The 25,174-nt window shown below is 59.1% G+C and overlaps 1 protein-coding gene across 1 annotated transcript in view; it reads right to left on the reverse strand.

Moving 5' to 3' along the window:
- Window positions 1–3,320: 3,320 nt before the first annotated feature.
- Window positions 3,321–25,174, reverse strand: part of PKD1 (polycystin 1, transient receptor potential channel interacting) — a 150,010-nt gene continuing 128,156 nt past the window's right edge. Inside the window, exons 31-46 of the mRNA XM_075899843.2 lie at window positions 24,288–24,404; window positions 23,677–23,726; window positions 23,072–23,274; window positions 21,688–21,793; window positions 20,831–20,949; window positions 19,160–19,362; window positions 18,426–18,620; window positions 16,037–16,176; window positions 14,741–14,868; window positions 13,459–13,630; window positions 12,695–12,820; window positions 11,960–12,134; window positions 9,187–9,474; window positions 7,475–7,609; window positions 6,126–6,440; window positions 3,321–5,222 (exon numbers count right to left, since the gene is read on the reverse strand). Of these exons, the coding sequence (XP_075755958.2) occupies window positions 4,611–5,222; window positions 6,126–6,440; window positions 7,475–7,609; window positions 9,187–9,474; window positions 11,960–12,134; window positions 12,695–12,820; window positions 13,459–13,630; window positions 14,741–14,868; window positions 16,037–16,176; window positions 18,426–18,620; window positions 19,160–19,362; window positions 20,831–20,949; window positions 21,688–21,793; window positions 23,072–23,274; window positions 23,677–23,726; window positions 24,288–24,404 (3,084 nt within the window). The 3' untranslated portion in view covers window positions 3,321–4,610. The remainder of the gene's footprint in view (window positions 5,223–6,125; window positions 6,441–7,474; window positions 7,610–9,186; window positions 9,475–11,959; window positions 12,135–12,694; window positions 12,821–13,458; window positions 13,631–14,740; window positions 14,869–16,036; window positions 16,177–18,425; window positions 18,621–19,159; window positions 19,363–20,830; window positions 20,950–21,687; window positions 21,794–23,071; window positions 23,275–23,676; window positions 23,727–24,287; window positions 24,405–25,174) is intronic.

Consider the following 25,174-nt stretch of genomic DNA (forward strand, 5'->3'; position numbering starts at 1 on the left):
CCATGTGGGAAGCCAGGTTGGCATCACATGAGCACGGCTAGATAGGATTATATTAGTGTTTTCTCAGCTGGCCTGGCCGCATGCAGGCTGCACTCTTAAAACATGGGCGGGGAAACCCTGTAGTAGCTAGGGTTGCCAGATGGTTTCAACAAAAATCCCGGACACACTTGACAGTACATCACAATCTTCAGTGCATCTTATTCAGAAAATACCAGATGTTGATATTTTCTCATTTCTATTTTCTCAATGTGTTTCCCGAACAGAAAGCTCAAATACTGGACTGTCCAGTTCAAAACCAGACAGCTGGCAACCCTAGCGGTAGCAATGTGGGGTTTATTTGTTTTGCCTAAGTGCATGCCCTGTCCTCTGTCCTCCGGGTGCTACCTTCCCAAATGCAGAGAGGAAGCTAATTTGTTCCGAATCTAGAGCCAAGCTTTCAGGTAAGGGGTATTAGTGGCCATGGGAATCCTGGGGGGAAAAAAAGTTGGCAAAGTTGCCACATTCACTTAGAGGGGAGGGTCTCTCTTCACTGGAAAAATCCCTCCAGGTGTGGAAAAAGGGCCCTAAAGCTAGGTTAGGAAGGATGCGCCAATGGTGGAATTCCCACTAATACAAAACTAGAGCATCCATAATGCCTTATGTATGAATCCTAGAGACACTGTCTGCTGCCTGAGCACAGGGGTGCTAATTCCCTTACTCGTTAATAATCAAAGCTCATTAGCTGATTCATGCCACCCGTTTCTCTGCTTGAGGCCAAACATCTCCACAACTGGACGCTTCTTCCATTAGAAAGTGCATTGTATGTAGCCAATGGAATTGAATCCCCCAGAGTCTGTTCCAAGATGCCCTATTGTCCAGTTGGGGCTCACTCATTGAACACAACCAACCATCCCCGCCCGCAGACATGTCAGGAATGTTTATTGTTTTTCCAGGCGGTGGGGCACTTGGAAATCCTCCCTTCATGCAGCAATACTGGGAGTGCCTTTCGCACCACTTCATTCTCAGTCCTCTCCGAGAACTTCCAGGGGCCCCCTCAAAGAGGCATCAATGAAAGCCTGCTGAGGGAGCAGTAGAGCTGCCTAACCCAGGCCAGAGGGGTTCACCCACGTTCCCCTGTACTGACCCCTGGTTCGGCCTCACATCTCTCGCCCTGAGCTGAAGGAGTAATACCTTGTGTACAGCCAGGGGAAAGGACCCCTAGAAATGGTCACTTTGCCCATGGTGTCACAGTGCCTCTGGTGGACCGCAACGAGCTGAATCCTGGCTACCCCCTACCCCCAAGAACAGGTTTGGGTCCTCACACGAGTTGCTAGTTTGGCCAGTACAGACAGCACTGTGGCCCTGGCATGTTCCCATAATCTCTCCGCTGACGCTGCTTTGTCTCCAAAGCCGTGTGCGGGGAACCTTGCAGAGCCCATGGGGCAGATACAAACAGTGCTTCTGTTGCTTGTAAAAAGTGAAGGGAAGGGGGGTTGTTCAAAAGCAGCATTGAAGTAGTTTTGGGGGGAGGGGAGGGAGCGGAATTGATTCAACTCTCAGGGCAGATGGAGTGCAGTAATAGGGATATAAAATCATTTGGGTGTAGGCAATAGGATTTATTGCTGTAAACTCAATAGCAAAACCTGCCCCTTGCTCTGGGCCAGATCCGGCTCCTGGGCCGGATGATGCCCAGGCCTGTGCTAACGGATAGGTGCCAAGTAAGCTCCACTTTCCACTTCTCCAACTTGTCTCCTCCCTCTGCCGCTGCCTCTTCCAACATTCCAAGCATGTCACTTTGCTGGGACTCTGCCCCTGCCGATCTTCCGTCGCCCCTCTGCGAAGCTCGCCCAGGGCTCCAGCTCCCATTTCCTTCGCACTCTACTCTACTTCCCGCCTTGCCTTCTGTGCTTTCAGGCCCTCCCCGCCCCCACCAAACCGCCTTCGCCTTTCTTTCGCCATCACGCTAACCTCTCCCCCGCGCCTTCAGCAAGGCCGCACCTAACTTTGTCCTCTGCAGTCAGCTCCGCAAGTCCAAAACGAACTTCCCTGAAGGCAAACCTCCTCGCGAGGAAACCCCGGGCTTGCAGCTCAAGTCTCCAGCGAGCGTGGCGCAAGGCAGCCTGGATGCCAGCTGGATTACCAAGCCCCATGCCTCCATCTCACATGTGCAGCAGGAGAAAACCAGGAGCTGGAGATGGCGAACGAGCTGCCAAAAGGGAAGAGCCACCAATGCAAAAGGAAGTGGCTCTAGCCTGCATGAAAGGAGCACAGACTTCCCTTCGGCTCGTTCCTCCCCTGGATTAGGGAGCTTCAGGGCTTGGAAGAGAGCCATGTTACGAGCCAAGCGGGGCAGCCCTGGAAGCTGGCTGGAGTCAAAGAGGCGATGCTGTACCAGGAACAACAGCCCCCGCTAATATTGGCCTTTTGGTTTCAACGGGCAGCCGGCGAACAGCTCTACCATTCAAAAGCCTTGAGCAGGACTGGCCGGGGGCTGGGGAAGAACCCCAAAGGCATCGCGAGCGACCCCATTGCTGCACTCAGCTCCCTGTGTCGAGCCTGACAGCGGGCCAGGCCAGCCCGCGCCTCGTCGTCGGGCACGAGAGCACACATGCACGCCGACACCTAATACTTTATATACAATGAACAGTCCTGGAAAGAAGCACTTCATACACCCTTTAAATAACTCTGACATCAGTGTTCTGTCGGCTATCTACATGTGTCACACACGGCACCGCTGCTATGAAAATATAGCAAACATACATAACTATATACATTTCAAAACCCCGTATAAATTACTTACAATCGACATAGCGCGGAACGGCAAGGGTGAGGTGAACGCAGCCTGGGGCACTCGCTGCCAGGACAATTTTGCTGACGTTAGCACCTCTTAGCAGAGCTGGAAATAATCGGCACAGACGGGGGCTGCCCACATGGGTGCATTTGATTGCCACTGTTCCGATTTTCTAGAGGGGGTAGGAAGTGCTCAACACGTACCTGCCATGGCCTATCAAATGTAGTGCAGTTGTAGCTCAATATACTCTGGCTTACAGCACCGTGGGGAGTGGGAGCAGATACATCTTCCTGTCCCGGACAGGAGCAAACCAAGACCTGTTTGCTCTTGTCTCGCCCCACTTCTTTCCGCTGCCAGGCGGCTTGTTTCCTGCATCCTCTAGAGCGTTTATTTTTCTGAAGGCATTTGTTTCCCTTGGGACACTCCTACGTTTGTGGGTGAGAAGGATTGAGGGTCGTTAGCCGGCACCCAGCCCTGGAGGTGTGGCTGCACCCGGGATGGCACACTGGGGAGCTGCGTTCACATTACCGATTGCTCATTTCCGTGTATGTTTAAAAAAAAATACTGCTTTCACGATATATTATTCCGTTCTCGTTAAAACGTTTGCGTGTGTCGTGGTTAGCCAAGGAAAGCATTGTTTAAAGTGCTGGGCAGTACATACAAAAAAGTAAACCAAAAAAATACCTATGTCAATACATTCCTTCAACAAGAGAAACCAAGCAACCAACGCACCACACTTACCCATTCAATCTATTGGCTGGGGAAAGATCAGTAGCGAAAGGGGAGCTGAGCCGGCAGCCCCCTCGTTTGAGTGACCAATTAGAAGAACTCCCCCTAGGTCTCCAGTACCTTTTTAGCGGAGCTGTCACTAATTGCCACTCCCTAAGACTGGTTGCTGATTGGAAGCGGTGGCTTGATAGGGATGTCACGGTCTTTCATATTTTTAAATAATTTTTAAATACAAATAATAGTATCAAATGCTGGAGGATAACACTAGCCAATACTGCAAACTAACCGCCCTGGGTGTAGATACTGTCTCTATATATTCATGCCGATACAATGATTGAGTTAAATATCCCCCTGAAACCTGTCGTTTTCCTCCACGGTGTCCGGTCTGTGAACCCACAAGTCGATAAAACCATGAAGTACTCGGAATGTCACCTCCTCTCCCCTCGGCTTTTGGCCCAGCCCGCTGAGCCCGGGAAATCCTTCTGGAGGTGATCCTGGCGGCATTCGCTTTACTTCGCCGCAGCTCTTGCTAGAGCAACTTAGCAGTACCGGGCCAGTGCTTTTGAAACGTGCTCGTTTTGAGAGAGGCACTTCTGTTTACTATCAGCCCCGGTTAACGTTGCTTTTCCTCTTGCTGCCGGTGCTAGCTATGGTGAGGTGAATGTCTTGCAGCCTCTCTCCTCTGGCCTTGGTGACGCTGGGTCGTGGAGGTTGCCCTGGCCCAAAGGACCAACAATCTCCAAGGCGACCAAAAAGCTGTGAAACCATCGCTAAACAAAACAGGAAAGTGAGGACCCATGGAGTCAGAAGCTGCCAGGGTGTACAACTCACAGCGGCTGTGTCCATCTTCATTAGGCTCGTGGGAGACTCACAGCATCTTCTCAGCTGCATGTCCTGAGGCGGCAGTGATGCTGCCAGCATCCAAGCTGGCCAAGAGCCCAGCACGGCACAGCGAATGCTTCTGTTTTCCACACCGGCAGCCCCTTGCGACTTCCGGCTCTGACCCCAAGCGGCGGTGGAACCTTCATGGGTCACGTTCCGAGGCTCTTACCGCCTTCCCCGCGAAGGCGCGGTGACGTATTTCCCCAGTGGCGCTGCACGTGGTCTCCAGTTACTTGATGCTGGGGTGGACCTTGTTCTTTGCCCGGAGCGTTTTTTTCTTCCTGACCACTGATGCTGGGGGAGTGTGTGTCTTGTGCAGGGAGAGCAGAGAAGATGCTAGGCTCATGCCTCTACTGGCTCGGATTATTGGGCTGGGCACACGGTCTGTGCTGCTCTCCAGGGCGCTGGCGGGGTGGGAGGGCAAGACAGGGTCTCGGGGAGGGTGCAAGTCGTCAGAAAAGTTCTCAGGAGGAAGTCCCTGCTCTGTGCGCTCCAGGCAGTAGCGAGTCAGCAGGTCCTCTGTCATCTGGATGGACTTCATCCTGGTCCTCCTGCTCTGGGAGTCCTGCAGCTGCTGCTCGATGTGATAGACCTCCTCCGTCACCTGGTTCACCCGGTCAAACTGGGCCAGCAGCACCTCGAAGAGGGAGAGGAGACGCTGGACGTCAGCCTCCACCTCTGAGCTCTCCCTGGTGCTCAGCACGTCCAGCTGGCTGGAGGAAGTGGAAGCCCTGGAGCTGTCGGAGGCTGCGCTGGGGGTGGGACCCCGGAAGGACTTGGAGTCGCTGGAGGAGCGGGACGGTAACGGCTCCATCCCTTCGAACCTCACCTTGTGCCGAAACTGGAAGGGAAGCGAGCACGAAACAGGGTTAGCGCAGAGATCCAGCCCTCGGGAGCCCTGCCCCTTGCCCCGGGAGGTGCCCTTTGCAGGCGCCCGTTCCACCCCAGTATCCTCCTCTCAGCCTGGATGACGATCTCCAACGGCTTGGCCAGACCGGCTGGTGGGGTGACCCCAATGCGGGGACAATGCCAGGTACAGTCTGCTCTTGCCCCCAATCATAGAATCCCAGGGCTGGCAGAGATCTCAGGAGCCATCGAGTCCAGCCCCCTGCCCAAGGCAGGACCGACCCCGACTCAATCAGCTCAGGCAAGGCTTGGTCAAGCCGAGACTTCAAAACCTCCAAGGATGGAGATTCCACCCCCTCCCTAGGGAACCCAGCCCAGCGCTTCCCCACCCGCCTAGGGAAATGGTTTGTCCTAATCTCCAACCTAGACCTGCCCCACTGCAACTTGAGCCCATTGCTCCTCGTTCTGTCCCCACTGAGAACAGCCTCGCTCCATCCTCTTTGGAACCCCCCCTTGCAGGAAGTTGCAGGCTGCTCTCAAATCCCCCCTCACTCTTCTCTTCTGCAGACTGAATGAGCCCAAATCCCTGAGCCGCACTAAGAGAAGCAATCGACTCCTTGGGACGCCTGCTCTTGCTGCCGATCCTCCTGCCTCTGATCACCGCTGTGACCCATAGAGCTGTGGGCAGGCGTCTGTCAGTGCTTGCCCCCGCCCCACTGCCAATGGCAATGAGGGAAACAATCCGAGTGTCTGTATCACCAGCCCCCACGGCCCCATGAAGGCCACTGACTAGGCCAAACATCCCTCCCCTGCTGCCCCCTGGGGACCTCACGCCAGCCAGGAGCCTGGGCCTTGCCCGGCTAGCACGCCCTGGCACCCCGTAGGGCAGTGCACCTACTTCCTTGACTTTGCTGAAGCCCATCCAAAGCTTCAGGCGGCGGACGAAGAGCTCCACCATCTCGTAGTCCTGGGGCTCGAAGGCCGGGCGGCACAGCTCGAAATTCATCTCCCGGTAGCTGTGGATGAGCACGGCGGCAAAGAGCCTCAGCATGATCCACATCTCCAGGGCGATGTAGCTGGTGCAGAAGAGGTAGTAGAGCCCCGAGGGCTCAGGCAGACAGAGCCGGAGGTTCACGCTGCCGCGGATGGCGGCCAGGAGGAGCAGCAGGCTGCTGCTGAAGCTGTGGAAGGATTCGGAGCAGGAGGAGAAGAGCTGCGAAGGAAAGGCGGGCGGGGGGAAATGGAAGGGCGTTGTCTCAATGGCAGAGGCCACACTCCCCCCGGAGACGGCCTGTCTGTTGCTGAGCTCCAAGCGCCTCGCCAGGGCAGGCAAGTGGCAGTATCCCAGGCTTAGGCCTGCTCCATCTACCAGCTCCGGCGCGGACAGGCTGCCCCAACCCTGACCTAGAGGGACTCTCGCTTGGACTGTGGTTCTCGAAGTGTGGTCCAAGGACTATTCGTGGTCTGTGACCTTCTTGCAGGTGGGCTGAGGCCTCAGGGCTTTTCTTCCCCCCGCCCCCACAACATAGAGCTTGTGCTAGAGCTCCGGGCCTGCCCCTACCTCTCCCCACGAGGTTGGCACGCCAGTGCCGGCTTCCCGCTGCAGGGCGAGGGCGAGCCTCGTGGACCCGACCCGGCGTGGAGGGAAGGAAGCGGCTCTATGCACTGCCACTTGCTCTCCTCCCGGCTGGGGGAACAGCAGCGCAGGAAACCACTTCCCTGGAGGCTTTCCCCACTGCTCCCATTGGCCAGAATCACAGCCAATGGGAGCAGTGGGGGCGGGGCCTTGGAGCCGCAGGAGGTATAAAGCGAGGTCTGAGTGGCCATCTGCCTCATGACCAGATCCCCTACCCCCAGCCTGCTCCTGCACCCTCCCCACCACCCAGCTCCTGCACTCTCCCACCCAGACCTCACCCCTGCCTGCCTCCTGCACTTATTGTGTCATCACGAGTGGCTGGCTGGTGGTCTGCAGGAAGGTTTGCATTCAGTGGGGTGGGACGTGGGCCAAGAAGTTTGAGACCCCTGCTCTAGTTCTACCTCCCGGGCCGGTCAGGTGCTGCTACCCACCAGGAAGGGGGCCAGCTGAGCTGAGCTTTGCTCCTGCGAGGACTCTGGCTTGTATCAGTGTTGAGTCCCCCAACCCCCTGCCCCACCATTGACTCTCCCCTTTGTGGCTACTCCAGTAGCTTCCCCCCTGCCCCCCCCGCAACACAACGTGAAGGGTGAGACTTGAGCGTGTCTCTTTACCAGGAAGCCAAGCTGGGAATAAGCGAGGAGGAGCAGCGTGAAGGCCAGTCCGGCGGCAGCCAGCTCCCGCGTGGACTTCTGCAGGGTTTTGCCGAACACGGACCACTGCCTGACAAAGCGCAGCTGGTGGGCAGCCTGAGACCAGAGGAGAGGAGGCAGGTTTATACCCGTATGGGCTGAGGAACGCGCCGCAGGCCCGGCTGGGGTGGCCTTCCACCGAGTGGCCCTGCTGCCAGGGTCAGGCCCCGCATGCCGGAGTTCAGTGTCCACCCGCCCTGCTGGCATGTAGCCGGTGAAGGGCCACGTGCCCTCGGCCTGTTTTCAATCCCTTCTGCTAAAACATCGGCATTGGCTTAAGCAGCCCTCAGCGTGGGGGTTCACGCTCAGTTAAACAAACCGCATTCACAAGAGTCCTCAGCGCGTGCCGCTCCGGTGGACTCTGCCAGTCTGCTGCTGGGTCAGCCCCTCCCCAAACGCCGGGTAGGTGAGGTGGCGAGAGCCCAAAGCCACCTGCATGGCTTTGCGCTTCCGACTACAGCCCTGTGACCCGCAGTGCTGCGCCATCTCGCCCGGCGAACGCCAGGGATGGGAATGAAAAGGCACCTAGCTCATGTCAATGCCTGGTAACGTGTCTCTTAACATCACACATCCAGGCTCGCAGGATTACTGTCACAGGTATGGATGCGCTCCCGTCTGTCCCGCCCTGTTCTCGTATCTTACCTTGTAAGATCTTAGGGGTGAGGAGTATCTTTGTTCTATTTATACAGGGCCTAGGGTGCAGCTCTGGGGCTGTGTTTAGTGTCACTGCCCTTTTCTGCACAGCTACTTTGCAGTGGAGCTATCTCTCACTACCCATTCCTTACGGTTGGGTCCCACATACATAAATCTAGAGAAAAGACTATGGTAAGATAGCAAATTTAAAACAAAGAAAAGGAAGTTTTTCTTCAAGCCGTGCAGTGTCAACCTGTGGAACTCCTTGCCAGAGGATGTTGTGAAGGCCAGGTCTTAAACAGGGTTCTAAAAAGAGCTAGATAAATTCATGGAGGTTAGCTCCATTAATACTAATTAGCTAAGATGGGTAAGGATGATGTCCCTACCCTCTGTGTGTCAGAGGCTGGAAATGGATGACAGGGGAGGGATCACTTGATGAGTCCCTGTTCTGTTCATGCCCTCTGGGGCACCTGGCACTGGCCACTGGGGGCAGGAAGGACACTGGGCTGGATGGACCTTTGGTCTGACCAGTGTGGCCGTTCTTACATTATTTCCTGTACAAAGTGGGGGTTGCGCACTACTCAATTTAACCCGTATATAGCTCAGGCTTTGATGGCATTTGGTGTATTGCGTTAGGTTGTTAAGGGCTCATGGACGAAGCTTCAACTGTGCTCAGAATCCAGGCGTGGCTGGGAGCGGAGCTCTTGTGACAGAGTTCTGCTCTGCACAGGACTCCACAGACTGGTTCCCTGTCAGTCCGGTTGGTTTACACAAATTGGCATCAGTCAGTCGCCCTGCATCTGCCGTGCAAGGTTTTTTGGCAAGCGAGATGGCTGGGCTTCTCGACTCTTCCTGACGGGGAGACACGGATCTAATTACTGCTTGTGCTCTAGAACGAACGCTGGACAGGAAAGGAGGCCTGGGACAGGTGTAGTCCTCTCAAGTTTAGCCCCCACCTGCACAATGTACCTCCACGACCTAGCGCTACCCCGCCACCGTACCTTCACAGTCAGCAGGAAGAGAAGAGAGGCGGCCAAGCCGTTGAAGACCGTGTTGAGGAGGGCCACCTGGTAAAAGCTGGTGAAGCCCTTGCGGTTCTTCAGATACTTTGCCCACTGCTGGTCAGCGATGGTGGCCTGGCTCACGTGCACCACCACGGTGCAGGTGGCCAGAAGGATGAGCAGCCACTGGCTGTAGCTTCCCAAGGAGGTGAAGTAGGCCCTGCCTTCCTTTTGGATGGAGAGGGACTCGGAAACCACAAAGTAGACCACAAACACCATGAGAAAGACCTGCAACGTAGGGGCGGAGGAAGAGTTCATTCATAGAATCATAGAATCCTAGGTCCAGCATCATGTCCAGCCCCCTGCCCTAAGCAGGACCAACCCCAACTCAATCATCCCAGCCAGGGCTTTGTCAAGCCGGGACTTAAACACCTCTAGGGATGGAGATTCCACCCCCTCCCTAGGGAACCCATCCCAGCGCTTCCCCACCCTCCTAGGGAAATCGTTTGTCCTAATATCCAACCCAGACCTCCCCCACTGCAACTTGAGCCCATTGCTCCTTGTTCTCTCATCTACCACCACTGACAACAGCCTTTCTCCAGCCTCTTTGGAACCCCCTTCAGGGAGTTAAAGGCTGCTCTCAAATCCCCCCTCACTCTTCTCTTCTGCAGACTAAACAGACCCAAATCCCTCAGCCTCTCCTCATTGGTCATGTGCTCCAGCCCTCTCAGCATTTTCACTGCCCTCCGCTGGACTCTCTCCAATACGTCCACATCCTTTCTGTAGGGGGGGGCCCAGAACTGGACACAATACTCCAGAGGTGGCCTCACCAGAGCCGAATAAAGGGGAACAATCACTTCTCTAGATCTGCTGTCAGTGCTCCTCCTCGTGCACCCGAATATGCCAGTCACCTTCTTGGCTACAAGGGCGCCCTGTTGACTCATATCCAGCTTTTCATCCACTGGAATCCTCAGGTCCTTTTCTGCAGAACTACTTAGCCATTCGGTCCCCAGCCGGTACCAATGCTTGGGATTCTTCCGTCCCAAGGGCAGGACTCTACACTTGTCCTTGTTGAACCTCATCAGATTTCTTTTGGCCCAATCCTCTACTCTGTCTAGGTCACTCTGGACTGTATCCCTGCCTTTCAACGTATCTACCTCTCCCCTTAGCTTAGTGGCATCCGCCAACTTGCTGAGGGCACGATCCATCCCCTCATCCGGGTCATTAATAAAGATGTTGCACGAAACCGGCCCTAGAACTGATCCTTGGGGCACTGCGCTAGAAACCGACTGCCAACCTGACATCAAGTCATTGATCACTCCCCGTTGGGCCTGACAATCTAGCCAGCTTTCTATCCACCTCACCGTCCAGTTATCCAATCCATACTCCCTTAACGTGCAGGCTAGAACATTGTGGGAAACGTTCGGAATATTCTGAAGAAGGTGCCAGAGTGGGGCTGTGCTTGTGAGCCCGGGTGGCAATTACAGAATGGCGGTGCTGTCAGACGGCCATCACGGTGGCAGCACCATTGCCCCGTGACGGCGAGAGGGGGCCCTACTACTGGCCGTGAGCTCCCGGGACGTTGCGAGGGCTGACTTGCTGGTGATTAGTGGGCCAAAGCTCCCCCTCCTCTCTCTGGCCTCTGAGGGCCCACCTTACTATCAGCACAATGCTCCCAGCCTAGGGAGCTACTCGGCCAGGCCTTGCCTTCGAGCAGCCGTGTGCTGAGCTCCTGTGAGACCAGCGAGGGGCAACCTAGGCTAGAGAGTGGGTCGCATGAGTGGCTCTCCTGTATCGCAGGGGGCTCCCGCGATAGGCTAGTTGTGCTCACTGCTCGTGTGTCCCTAGCATTTGTGGGCGGTGCCGAGTGAACCGTAGCAGCGCTGTGATTGGACGCAGAGGGAGCGCCCGGCTCTCATCGTCGGTGTGCGTCACTTTAGTAATGTCAGGAGGAAAAAACCCGACGTGGATGGAAACCAGTGGACTCTGGCCCCGCTGCGTGTGGGCACGAGTGAAGAAAACGTCTCGCGGGCCACGCACAGGACCGCACTGGGCTGCACGTTGCCCACCGCTGGCTTAGACCGTGCGGGCCTGCCCAAGCTGGGGTAGATCAAAGCATAAGGCTCCAGGACCCTCCCCCGGTGCCTTAGGACAAACTCCGCCTTGCTGGCGGATCCTGGGATTGCTGGGTTTTGCCTGTCAAAGGACCCTGCCCATGCCACAGCCCCAAAGTGTCCCCCATCGGTGCCCGGGCCTTGTCCACGAGGGGAGAAGGTGACGTACGTTGGGATTCTGCCGGAGGAGACATTTTTCCCTCTCCCGCCCAAGGAACACTCCTCCACCAGGGAGAAGGTCCGTGCCTGTAGCTCTTGGACTAACAGTGGTAAGATGGTGGGTGGCTAGGGCAGGCCAGTCTCCGTCGCCGGGCCCAGCAACAGGAGGGGGAAGCGTCAGCCAGTGAGTTGGAGTCATGGGTGCCGGAGGTGACTGTTCTGAGCCAACAGCACAATCGGCCTCGGGGTGGGGAGGAAAAGTGGATCCTTCAACAGACCTACCCACAGCACAACAGTTGGGTGTGTCTGGAACCGGGGTCCTGGCAGCAAGCAGAGCAGGGTGAGGTAACTCCCCCCGCGAGCCGTGTGACAGAGCAGGACTACTGGGCGTGCAACACTACCTGGACTCTGAGCTCGGGGGCCTGCAGAAGCCTGTAACTGGGGTGCCCTGAATTCCTCTCCCCAGGCCGGCTGGAGAGGAGCAAAGCTGCTGGACTGACCATCATGACAAGCTGCAGCGTGACTCCCCCGCTGAGCCGCAGCAGGGGGAAGGGCCCAACGGCGATGGCGGCCACGGCTCGCCCCGCCACGGGGAACTCCAGCCGCAGGGTGATGGCGGCGTGCAGGTCCACGCTGGGGTTGTACTGCGTCAGCTCCACGAAGACCGCTCTGCTCCTGCCGGGACAGAGAAGCGGCCGCCAGGTCAGACGGGGGGAAGGTGACCGTCCTGTCCGGCGGCAGCCCAACCCCCTGCCCAAAGCAGGACCAAGCCCAACTCAGTCAGCCCAGCCAGGGCTTGGGAAAACTGGGACTTAAACCCCCCTAGGAATGGGGATTCCACCCCCTCCCAGTGCCTCCCCACCCTCCTAGGGAAAGAGATTTTCCTAATCACCAACCTAGACCTCCCCCCCTGCAACTGAGCCCATTGCTCCTCATTCTGCCCCCACTGAGACCAGCCTCTCGCCAGCCTCTGTGGAACCCCCTGCCGGCTGCTCTCAAATCCCCCCTCACTCTTCTCTTCTGCAGGCTAAACAAGCCCAAATCCCTCAGCCTCTCCAAGTCCTGTGCTCCAGCCCCCGAATCATTTTTGTCGCCCTCCGCCGGACCCGCTCCAATCGCTTGTAGGTTTGGCATGAGGCACCTCAACGACCTGCACTGAAAATGCAGGTGAGAGAAGGGGGCTCGGGACCATTCCCAAATCACAGCCAAAGTCAGGCCTCCCCTCGGCTGCTTACATGTTGTTGATCCAGTTGTTTTGCTGGAGATAGTCCACCCGGGCTCTGCTCTCCGCCAGCGTGGCTCCCAGCTCCTGGACGTAACCTCCGCTGTCGTACACCGAGAGGGCGCCCCAGTACCAGACGCTGCGAAAGAAAAGGAGCCGCCGTTGCATGTGGGCTTCCGGGAAGGGGCGGGTTTAAGTTTAATCCATCCAGGGCGCGTGAGACATTTCAAACGAAAAGGGTCTTAATTGAAATGGCCCAAGCCAGGCCCATGTCCACTCCCTTCCCTTCCTAACACACCCCCCAGAAATGCCCCATAAACGCTAGAACCGGAGCTCTACCGAGCAGAGACCCAGGCTTTATGGCTGCTTCCTGCACCCCTCGAGCTGGCAGGAACAGGGAGCTACCACCACTGTGCCACGCTTCCCTTGCTGGGTTTTTAACTGGCTCGGGAACTCACCCCTGCTCTTAAAGAGCAGGTTGGAAGGATCGGTCCCCTGGTGCGTGCCCCCTCTGCATTGGCAAAGCGCCTCACGGCGGCACTCGCCTGCACGCTCAGAGCTCCACTCTTTTCCACGCCGCCTGCATGCCACAAAACGACAACTAAGGCGCATGGTGGACACCAGACTGCGAGGGAATCCGGCCCGCGGGCAGGCGGGCAGACCCGCGCCAGGCCTGCTGCATTCATGGGGCGCGGCTGGGCGAACTGGCACGACCGCTGGAACCCAACGCTGCGGCCGCATTCAGGAAACGCGCGTGTGGAGCAGGCAGCTTCGTACCCGGCGAGGTCAGGCGGCGAGTAGGACCAAGACTGGGTCAGATTGACAGATACCCTCTCCCAGCCCACCGCATAATGGCCCGTGCTGAAGCTGCTAGAGGCGGACGTGCAGGTCTTCGCTGCCGTGGGGGCATCCGTCCCGCCGAGGAAATCGTGAACAGTATCCAGGCATTCTGCGGAAAAGAGGCTCGTGATGTGTTACCATGGCAATGACAAGACATGAGACGGGCTGTGATGGGCTGTTCGCTCCCCCCGAAGGGGGGCAGGTAGCGGGGAAGGGGCAAGGACCCGAGGAGACACCATCTGGGGGAGAAGGAGGCTGGAGAGAGAAGCGCTAATGGAAGGTGAAGCTCAGCTGAGCAGCGGCAGGCTGGGCCAGTACAAAGCTAGAAGCGGAAGGACCCCAGGGTGGGCCCAACACAGAGAAAGGCAAGAGAAGCAGGAAGGAGCAGAGGGCAGGAGCAATAGGGCTTGGAAACAGGCGGAGCATTGTCGCTGGTTGGCACATCTCTGGGCTGCAACCCGGAGTAGGGGGCCGGCCCGGGCTCCCCTACCTGCCCCTGGGGAAGTGGGAATCACAGAAAACTCTGGGATGGTACCCGGGGAGATTGTCCACTGGACTTGGAAGGGGAAAGCTACATGGTGTCGTGGCCGGAGGGTTGAGTCACGAAGAATTAGCACTCAGATTCTGGAGCGCGAGACAGGCTGTGGGGTGAGTGATGGAAGGGGGCGCTCCTCCCCAGACCCAGCCACCGGGGGTCACTGCTGCCGGGTGTAGGGAGACCCATCCCGTGGCCATGGGAACAATGCCATCTTCTCCCTCCTCCGGCGTCTGTAAAACCCTCCGTTCTACCCCCTTCCCCTACCCTCGAGACAGAAGCACGTCCATCGGACTCGTTCATAAACGCAGCACCCTTAACTGAGCCCCTGGGCTGAGGCAAAATCAACGGCGTCGAGGCTCAGGGGTGTGACTGTGTTCCCGGGCTCACCACCTCCTGACGGCTGACGGCCACCCTCAGTAGCCTGTCTGAAACTGGGCAGGGCCTGGGTCTTCGGTTCTTGTAAAGCACCTGACCCCCATTCCTGGGCCGAAGGATAACCCAGGGCAAACCTGCAGCCGGACTTCGGCGGAGACCAGCACCGTGCCCGCTGGCTCCCGGGAAGCTAGAAAACGAGCTCCACCTCTCAGCTCTGTCCCGCTGGAAACCCCTCCCTGTCTCCTCTCTCGTGAGGCGCCGTTGCTCCCCTGGCCGGACGCAGCGACAGCCGGACGCAGGACGCACCTTCCCGCAGACGGAGCTGGCGCAGGCGCGGCACTCCCAGCGTGGCGCTGCGGCTCCCTCGCCCCGGCTGGCTGTTGTAGAGCGAGGGCAGCAAGGCTTGCGACAGCCACACCCAGAACTCGTCGGATCTGCGCACGTGGGGGGGAGACGAGAGGGAAGTTCATCCGGGCAGTGCAGAAGCAGCATTTCCGCCAGCCCCGCCCTGCCCCCAGCTCTGGTTCTGAGGCGCTGTATAAACTCTCCAAGGAATGCTAGCCCCCTCCCGGAGAGCCGTACAGAAGGCTGAGCGACACCGAACAGACCCCAGTGATTTTATCCAGCCTCCCTCTGAATGGGCGGAGAAACGAGGCTTCTCCCACTTGGGAGACTAGCCACAGCCAACGTGCTCTGGCCATCAGAGAGAATTTCTCCCTTTGCTCAGTTTCATCCCACTACACCAGGGGTGGGGAACCTAAGGCCTGGGGTTGCCTGGATCCAGCCCACAAGGCTCAGGGTTCCCCCCCCCCCCAGCATTGGGGAGTCTGCACTGGTGCTGCAGCCCCCCTGGTACTCCCCCTCCCATGGGGTGGGTGCACACAAAATCCACGAGGCTGACGTGCGAGGGGAACGTGGGAAGCGTCTTTCTCCTTTTTGGGTGGGGGCCACCTCAGTGAGGGTTTGTTTGTTGTTGTTGCTTCTCACTTGTGTGCGGCCCCCAACTGATTGTTCTGTGGGTCGGAGGCCCCTGGCCTACATGTTCCCTCTTGCCGCATCAACCTCACATAACGAGCACCCCACAGAAATCTGTCAAGCCTGATTCTCATTTATATTGAAGCCACTTCACAGCATTCTTGTGGTGCCAAGAGGCCTTCGGTGAGGGGGGTGCCATCCATACAAGCCCCTTTCCTTGGCCAGTGCCCTGCAAACAAGCCCAGTCCCTCTGTGACGAGGAGCTGAGTCTGCTCTCACACCACTTTTCAACCAGTGCCACCGTGCTGACGTCAGTGGGATCGCGCCTGAGTTAGATCATCGTGAACCAGGGTTTCTGTAAGTTTTTGTGACACAGACGCTGGCTCTGACTTTTCCAAGTCTCCCTTGGCTATGGAGCAACCCGAGAGGGCTGAGACAAGGACGGAACTCATTCCAAGCAGTGGCTCTGGCATTTGATTTAGCAGGTCTAGTTAAGACCCGCTAAATCAAACGACGAGGGCAGCTCCAGCTAGCAGCGGTACACCTCACAGTCGGGAGGAGTGAGGGAATTCGACAGGAGCGTTTGCTCCAATTGGCCTCCCACTGGCGATCCGCCAATGCCCTTACCTCTTGATGCGGAGGAATTCCTCACCGCCAACCTGCTGCTTGATGGAGCTTTGCAGGAGGAAGGCCCTGCCATGGCGGGAGGCGTCGCCGTAGTTGGTCAGCAGCGTCACCAGCAAGAACAGCATATAGATGAGGAAATTCTGGCAAGCAGGAAACAGAGACGCCGTCAGGGGGCTGCTCACAGCCCAGGGCACGGTGCCTCCCTCAGGCTGCAGAGCACACGAAGGAAGTTCTCCTGAGTCTCCAGGCCGGATCCTGCTCCCCTCAGATAGCAAGGCCCCCCCCACTGGAAGCAGCAATGGGCCCCACACTTCCTGGTCTGTTGATTTCCATTGCGGAGCTGCTGGTAAATAGAATCCCACCCCGGCCCCTGGCCTCGGAACAATTTGTTTCCTCCCGCCAGCCAGCCCAGCTCCACGTGTTCGGGGGAACACAGATTGCATAGCGCCCTGGCAGCGTGGCTTCCTGCGTGCAGGGAGACTGCCCCGTTCAGCACGACGCGAGGGGGGGAGGGGGCTAGCAGAGCTGGGTGTATTCACAGGGAGAGGCTGCAGGCACTGCCCGGGCCTTGCCTAATGCAGGCGGCCCGCGCCGCTGTCCCGCGCACGAGACCGGAGCGGCTGTGTTTCCATCACGGCGGGGGAACGCGTCGGCCGCCAAAGCGCCGGACCCCAAGGGGAGGAAATTGTTCCATCCCTTGGAGGCTTGCAACTCCGCCCCCTAGCTCGGACTGCGTGCTTCCCAGCCACCGCGCTCTCCTGCAGAGGGCAGCCGGACAGCAGGTGAGGCAGCATGCTCTGGAACGCCACGTTCAGCCGCGACGGCGTGCCGGAACACAACAGGAGGAATCGGCTGCCCCTCCAATCTCCTCTCCGGCGCGCTGGCATGGCTGTGGGCCCAGGCCCTTCTGCGGAGCGGCCGCATCCAGGGACAGGGCGGGGGTTCTGCTCCTTTCCCCACGGGCTGCTGTACTGCCCTCCCCTCCCCTCCCCCGTGGAATGGAAGGGGAGGGGAAGACCAAGAGCGTCCCAGGCTAAGGGAGGTCTCACAGGCCTCCCCACTCCTGTCCCAGCAGAAACTTCTGCTTATTTGCACCCCGGGTAGCTAAGGTTCATCATCCCCATTGTGCCAATGGAGAAACTGAGGCACCGAGCTGGGAAGGGACTTGCCCAAGGTCCCCCAGCAGTCCAGTGGCGGAGTCGGGAGGAGACCCCACATCTCTTGGGTCCCAGCCCCGTGCTCTGTCCATCCCTCCCGCCTTCGAACTGCCTCCAACGGCTGGAGAGGCGCCCCCAGGCCTCTGTGTTCACCACACAGTAGGTTGCCTGGCTTTGTCCTCCTCAGCCGATCCTCAGACCCCTACGTGGACACGACATTTTGTATCCGCCCCTGCGCTTGTGTCCTCACCTCTGAGCTGCAGCTGCCACAGCCACAGCCGCTGCTAACTGAGAAGCTCTAACTAGTGCGGTGGGACCGCTGTTCTAGGGAGGTAAGACTCGTCTTTCCCCTCTCCCCCCTTGCTGCCTCCATCAGAGAGAGGCAGCAAGGGGGGGAGCAGGCTTAAAAACCAGTTCCCTCCAGCACCGTCTCCATGGGGAGGGGGGCAGGGAACTGGCAGTGTTTCCTCAGGGCTCTTGCTACGTTTCAAAAGCAGAAGTGCCACAGGGAGCACAGGGGGGCTGCTTATGTTCCCTGCGGAGCTCTTGTGCATTTCAAAAGCAGGGAGCATGAGGCCAGCGGGGGGCTGCTTGAGTTTCCACTCACCCCACGCTCCCCGCGGCTCTTCCACCTTTGCAACATACATTTCAAAGGCGGCAGTGCCCTTAATCGATCGAGTAGCCAATACCAGATGCGCCAGTAATCCTCACGTGATCCCTCCCCTATCACCCATCTCCAGGGAAACAGGCGAGGGACACCATTCCTACCCTCCTGGCTAATAGCCATTGATGGACCTAACCTCCATGAATCTATCTAGCTTTTTTTTGAACGCTGTTAAAGTCCTAGCCTTCTCCACATCCTCTGGCAAGGAGTTCCACAGGTTGACTGCACGCTGAGTAAAGAAAAACTTCCTTTGTATTGTTTTACACCTGCTGCCTATTTTGTCACACTTGGTTATTGTGAGCCAAACAAGAGGAAGTATTTAAATTCCCTGTGGTGATGCTAGAGGCCAAGCTTTCAAAGGAACTTTGTGATGGGCTGTGAGCCTTTATAGGCTTTAACGTCATGTTAATTGTACGGGTTTGTAGGCTCGTCATCTGAGCGCAGAGCGGTACCGAGGCAAATGCCTTCCAGTGTATTACCTCAGCGCTGTCGCTTTTAGCAACCAAACTTACTAGCTCATCAAACTGGCAAGCAGCCTGGCAGCCAGGTTGCTGGCCAGGCCCTTTACCTTTAGCATCTTGTGAAGCAGTTTGACTTTCCGGGCCTCCTCCTTGGCCTGGAAAAGGGCAAACCCCTGCGGAGGTCGGACTTTGTTGATCTTTTCGGAAACGTGCTCGACGAAGGGCTGCTCCACCAGCGTGTCATCTTCCTCCGGGTGCAGGCGCTTAGCCACCAGTGCGAAGTACAGGGCTTCCAGCAGAACCTGTGACCCGGGACATCCATGCGCGTAAGACACCCGCGTGGCAGCCCCCCCCCACACAAAGCCCCTGGGAACCAGCCTCTCTGCTCCCAATGGGAAGGGGAGCTTGAATAGAGGGGCCAGCCTTGACGTGGCTCCAGGCACCTTCCAACTATGGGGCTGTGCTAATGGGTTTCTCCCGGAAGGAAGCCCTGTCTGGCTGCTGCCACTTGTGGTGTGTTGGCCATCGAGTTGTTCGGGGGCGGGGGCACCCGTGTTTCCCTGTGCGGGACGCGGGACTCCCGACGCGCCACCGTGACGGTCTGCAGCTCTGTAACGTCCACGGATGCTCCCCGGCCACAAGCAGAGAGATTTAAGCACATCCCGGCCTGCCGGTGCCCACTCCCTCAGGGCTTTTCCCACGGTCCACGGACCTGAGCGAGTTACAGATCCGGATACAGACAGCGGCGCCGCCTAGACGGGTGGGTTCTGGAAACCACAGGCCATGAAGCAATTTCAACTCCCTGGGAGGGATTGCACCTTCTCTCCCGCACCCTGCTTACCTTCAGAGGCTCCCAGACCAGGAAGGACGCCAGGAAGCTGAAAATCCCTGAGATGAGCCACATGAGCGCCACGCTGGAGCTGAAGCCCACGCCGATCCACACCGAGACGCCCATGGAGGTGGCAAGGAGCAGGAGGCTGATGGCGTGAGCTAGGAAGGAGCACCAGTGCGGCAGCAGGCGCTTCCGGAACCCGGGGTCCACAACTGCGGGGAGCAAAGTAGGGGGCTGAAACCCCACCCGGGGCTGCTGGAAACTGGCAGGACCGAGCACGCGCCAGCCCCACCAGAGACGAAAGCCGGCAGAAACCTGGGTGCTCTTCCTAAGGACAGTCCCCATTTCTCCGGTCCCTCCCCCGACTACGCTGTACAGAACACACGAGTATCTCGTGCCCCTGGAGGAGTGGGGGCAGCAGCCACCTGTCTAGTGTGCACGTGGGGAAGGGCGGCTGTTCTCAGCCGGACACTGGCCCTAGCACATCAGATCTTCCCAAAGGCCCGTGGGATCTTTAACACCTAGTCACGCCTTGTGTCACCCGAAAGACCCATTCACCGGAGGAGGAGAAAGGCGGCCCTGTGAGGTGTGGAACTAGGGATGCAGAAGTGTAACCGTTTAAACCGTTAAGCGATAAGCATCATCTTGTCAGTTTCCGTTACAGCTGCACGCTGGCACCCTGGGAGCCGGCTGTCACCCGCACTGTGGGATCGACAGTATACTGCAGAGCCTGCAGGGCAGCCAGCTCCGCGGAAGCGGGGCCAGGAGGCAGCGGGGGCTGGCTGCCGGCCTCGCACGAGGATATCGAGTGGTTACATTTTTAAACAATTGTTTTACATGCTTCCTTTCAACCTGCTTGCCCCTGGGAGGCCCGGCTCTCCAAACCGGCTGCTTAGCCTCCACGCCCCCAGTCCTGGAGGGGCTGCTTAAACCGAGTCGATCCAAATCGGACTCTCCAGTAGCTCGGGCAAGACCACAGGAGGGACTTTCATCGCCCGAGAGCGCCGGGTTCAGCTTCCTGCCCTGAGGCTGTAGTGCAAGAAATCCTTGGGGGGCATCTGAAAGCAGGACTCTCGAGCTAAGCAAGCCATACCAGGACCCGTAGGTGGGGAGCCAAGGAACCGTTACCACATCTGCCATCCATTCAGCTCCCCGCCCCCCCACCATGAGAGAAGCCGGGCTGGAGGGAGGAGGCGTGGACGGTTTGCCCACGTTACGCATCGCGGCACGACGTCTCCTTTCCATCTCCCTCTAACTGGCTCAAGGTTTCATTTGAGATTTTTCCCCGGGGGTGACACGTGGGCACTCCCCACCTTCCGGTCCGATCAGCTCACGGCCAAAATGTGCTTTGGAAACATGGGAGGGGGAGCGGTGGCTTTGTCGTCGCGTACGGTCGGTGACGCCTTCAAGCACAACCAGCGGGGGGAGGGCTTTCCCAGAAGGGGGGTTTATGGTGATTTGCACAAGAGCCCAGAGACCAAAGGGACATCAAGGCAAAGACCAGCGAGCTGCAGAATGGGATGCCCCTCGCACTCCAGGAAGGGGCACCCACCAGGGACGTCTCTCCGCCCATCCCCTCCCGCCCATCGCCAGAACATCTGAGCTTTCTTTGCCCTCCCGGTTCCAGAGAGCAGGTCCTTTGTGCGGGGCCCTGACACCGGAGCTGGCCTCGCCGCGTACCTGTCCACGTCGACTTGGCAGAGCCGCTCACGTCTCTGGCCGGGGCTGGGATGTTCTGCCCTTTCTCGTTCAGCCGCTGCAGCATGATGGTCTCCGTCTTCTCCCCAAACACAGAGGAGCTGCCGGGGCAAAGCAATGCCCTTAGCATGGGGCGTCGCCCCGCCTTTGCTTTGCCAGAGACGCTCCAGCGGACCCCCGGGCCTGGCAGGAAGCAGCCTCGTGCGGAGGGGCCTGACAGAGAAGAGGCTGGACCCGAGCAGCGAGACGCTTCCTCTCCCACCAGCCTCAGGCAACCCTGTGGCGAATTAGCTCCCCTGGTCATGGTGCACGCTCAGTGCTGCTCGCAGCATTTGGGCAGCCGAAGCCGCCTGCCAGGGTCCCAGGGCCAGATTTCACAAGGCTGCTGCAGCACAAGGCGACTGTCCTGCCAGGGGCAGCTGAACAGGGCAGGACGAGGCCTTCCCAATTTTGGAAGTGGATTGGACTGCTCGCAAGCCAGCCCCCTACCCCCTCCCCCCCACACACACACGCTTTCTCCCACAGCGCTTAGCAGGGCCTGGCTGCAGCTCTGGGTCCCCCAAGACCCCGGTCACACCGGCAGCTGGAGCCGGGTTGGGGTAAGAGCCACACGGGCAGTGGGGGGAAGCTACCGCTACAGGGAGCAGGGACACGGGCGGGGGCCCCTTGCATGCTGCGTAGATGGAAGGGCCCCAGCCCTGCGCCTGTTTCAGCCGGGCCCTGGGAGACAAGGGGGGCAGGGGAGGGGCCTCATTCCCCCCACTTTTAGGCAGAATCTGTCACCCCCGTCTCTGGAGGGGGCCAGGCAGTGCTCGCTACCCTCTTTCCTGCATACTCACAGGCCGGAGAGCAGGTCCGTTTCGGCTCGGGCATGAGGCCCCGTCTCCTGGGGGTGGGAAATGCCGCTAGCGCCGTCGGCGAGGATCTGCCGGATGAGATCCTCATCTGGGGGGTAAGGAGGGCGGGACAGTTAGGAGCCCAAGCACTAACCAGCGCCTCTCCCCTCTCCCCAGTACGGGCTCGGCTAGGCCTGCTCCCAGCCCCACTCTGTGGAACAGGGGAGGGCCTCAGGCCAGCGTCCACAACGGTGAGGTAACGGGGTCCCCCTCGTCTTCCCCTGTTCCCCCTGCACAGCCACCGCCAGCCTCCCCCCATGGCATCCCTCCTGTGCCCAGTGCAACCCTCCTGGGGTGCCCAGAGGGAGCCCCAAATCGGGGAGCGCCCTCTTCTGGGGTCACGGCAGCGAGGAGGAGGCTGGTGCCCCGTGAGGACGTGCAGGTCATGGTGGAATCCGGACTCTCCGCTAGCTCCAGGGGTTGGACAGCGGGGTAGTGCCCGTGGCCCCAGTGGACTCGCCCCCCGGGAACGACAGCAGCCCCCGGGCCAGTGTCTGACCAATCCGCCTGCCCAGGAAAGGCCCAACTCTCGGTGGCTGCTTGGGCTGCACTAGGCCCGAAGCCGGGCCAGGCAGTGACAGCAAAGGGGTCTGCTCTCTGCTGCCCATCTCCTACGGTGGCAGCTCCTCTGCTTCTAAAGGCCGCCAGTGGAAGAGCGCCAGGCAACGCAGGCCCTGGCCGGGCGGGAGCGTTTTTCTGCTGAAGTGCAGCCTGGCCCTTGCTGGGCTGAGGGTGGCACGGGACAGGGCGGGTGTGGGGTGAGCCGGGGTAGGCCCATGCTCCGGCCCAAGGAGAGCAGGGTGAAGCAGCGGCGAGTAGGGATGTGGAAGGTGGGGACTGGAGCAATTCCCCACCCGCTGTGGGCAGGGCCTGCTCCAGGCGTCCGGCAGGGGTCACTCCAGCCCAGGTGGGTTGAAGCCCCCCCTTGAACCGCGGGGAGCCGCAGGGCCAGCCCTGAGGTGTCACCGCAGGGCTCCTCTGCCGAGGGCAGCAGTGGTAACCACCCTGCCCTGGGCGCAACCCTGCAGTCGCCAAAGGCCACAGCCGAGCCAAAGCCAGTCACCCTCCTCAGGCCAAGCACCTGTCAGTCCAGACACTTATCTTAGCCCCGCCACTTCCACAGTGGCCACGGGTGTCAAGGCTGGTGTCTTGGACACAGGAACCTGGAGCGTCGCTGACGTCAGCGCCAGAAATAGAGGGTTTCTGATGCTGCGTCCCGGCATGGCTGCCCGGGGTAGCAGGGAGGAGCTAAGGCCGAATAACCCTCGAGAGCAAGGCTGCCGAAGAAAAGCCCACCCCGCCGGCCTAGGAGCAGCCTCACCCCTACCTGAGGCGGAGAAGCATTTGGTCTGCCCGTGGTGCAAGCCAAGCGACAAGCTGTCCTCCTCGGCCGGCAGAGGCACCTCAAGCCCCAGGTGGCGGCTGGCCCGTCCCCGCTTCAGTTTCTGGATGGTGTTGCCCATGATGGAGGGGTCGCTGAGGAGATCTGGCCAGTGAAGCAGGGCCTCGCTGGAGTGCCACCGAATCAGACTGCAGGACAGGAAGCAGAGCGGGATGTTGCCAGGAAGGCAGAGAGCACGAGCGCAGGGTCAGCAGCCAGGAGCATGTTCTCTGCGGGCACTTGGATCTGGCTAACCAACGTACACAAGCCAGGAGAACCCCTGTCCCTGGCTGCAATCAGAACGCAGCCTGTCGGGGCAATACAGCTGGCAAACGCGCCTCACCCCTGAGCCACCGCACACGACCAACCACAACAAAACTGAGCCTTTTGCCCAGACCTGAATTTGGCCTTGATGCCTCAGAGTCTTCAACCCACAATTTACTGTCTTCCATGAATGGGGGCGTGAGAGAGAGTTTTCACTAGCCTGTAACACTACGGCGGTGAGAGACTCGGAGCCCGTAGGCACGCAGAACCCCCGCCAGCTTGCTTACCTTTTCGAATCGTCCAGGAACAAATCGGTTTTGGTTTGCTCGGAGAAGGCCTGTGGGGAAGGAGCAGAAGGAGTTTCAGACCCCCCAGGCTGGCTGGGTTCGGACTAAAATAACTCTGCCAGGCCAGGGGCTCTCTTCGGGGGTGTCAGGCAGATGGGTCAGCTGCGCCATCTGGGCACAGGACCGAGAGCCAGGCACATAGTGACAGCGCCAGCCAATGTCTTTTGGCAGTTCCCAGCCCCTTTCGTCCCAACGGCGAAGGCGAGGGGGAGCCGGGGCTCTGGGCTGAGCAGGGGGGGATGTGCGTCAGAAAGCGCTGGATGGATGCGGAGTATTAAGTGCCTGGGAACCGGCCGGGGGAGAGGGGGCATGAGAAAATGCTGCTCTCCCCCCCCCCCCGTGTGCCTTCCCCCTCCCTTCTCACAGGTACTCGGCCGGGGCAGTACCTCACCAGAGTCAGCTCCCGTTCTCACGGCTCGTCCCTTAACACGCGCCCCCCCAGGCGCAGGCAGGGAGAGACGCAGGCTGAATGGCTCCCGGGAGGGCTGGGGGAGCACTCGGAGCTGCCTGCTTGGTGCATCCGGAAGGCGAGAGACCCGCCGCCGGCTTACCTCGGTCCGGAGCCCGGGGAAGGAGAGGAAGGAGCTCTCCAGGAGGGAGGAGTCCAGGTAGTTATCGATCTCCAAGGACTGCTGGTCCGAGTGAGTCAGGGTGTGGCTGACGGACACCTGCGCAGCAGATAAGGGGGGGGGGGAATTAATGTACAATCCCGCCCCCATGTCTCCTGGCTCTGCAGGCTGCTGCTCCCCTTGTGCTGCCCCATCCATTAGCTCGGCGAGCAGCCGCTTAGGCCTGCTGCTACGCACGGCACCAGCCAAGAAAGGGTGCACGACCCGCTCAGCCCCAAGGTGGGCACTGCGGGTCCCCTGGCAACGAGAGCAAGACCGGGGGCGCCCCTCACCACGTGGGCTTTTCACACGCCTCTGGGGGCAGCTCTGGCCGGCTGATGCTTACAGGTCATGTGACCCCGAGTACCACATAACAGCTGGTCGTGGGACACAATGGGGCAGCCTGATCGTGTCTAGCCAGTCCAGCCCCCTGTCACTGCATAATCCCCAGGCTGGCCGGACAGCTGAACCGCCACCGCCAGCAGGACGCATGCTCTCCAATCTCTCAGCCCATCACCAAAGCATCGGGTCACCAGCTGGGCGTTGGCGGGATCCACATACAACCCACGTACGGCCACAGGAGGAAAAGCAGAACACGGGCATTGCCTGCCTGGCTCAGACCCGAGGCCATGTGGGCTAACGTCCCATCTCCAGCAATGGGCAGGACCAGAGGGTTCAAAGGAAACTATAATCTACATTAGGTCTCATCCCGCTCACTAACAGTCAGAGATTGGCTAACACAGGAGGCTTCATGTCCCCTCCGGACTCAGTGGGCACTGACTGTTACAACTGCTCTCACTATTAACGGTAGGGGGCTGCGCCCTCTGCTT

The sequence above is a fragment of the Pelodiscus sinensis genome, chromosome 15 (genome assembly GCF_052426305.1).
Source record: "Pelodiscus sinensis isolate ZL-2025 chromosome 15, ASM5242630v1, whole genome shotgun sequence".
NCBI lineage: Eukaryota > Metazoa > Chordata > Testudines > Trionychidae > Pelodiscus > Pelodiscus sinensis.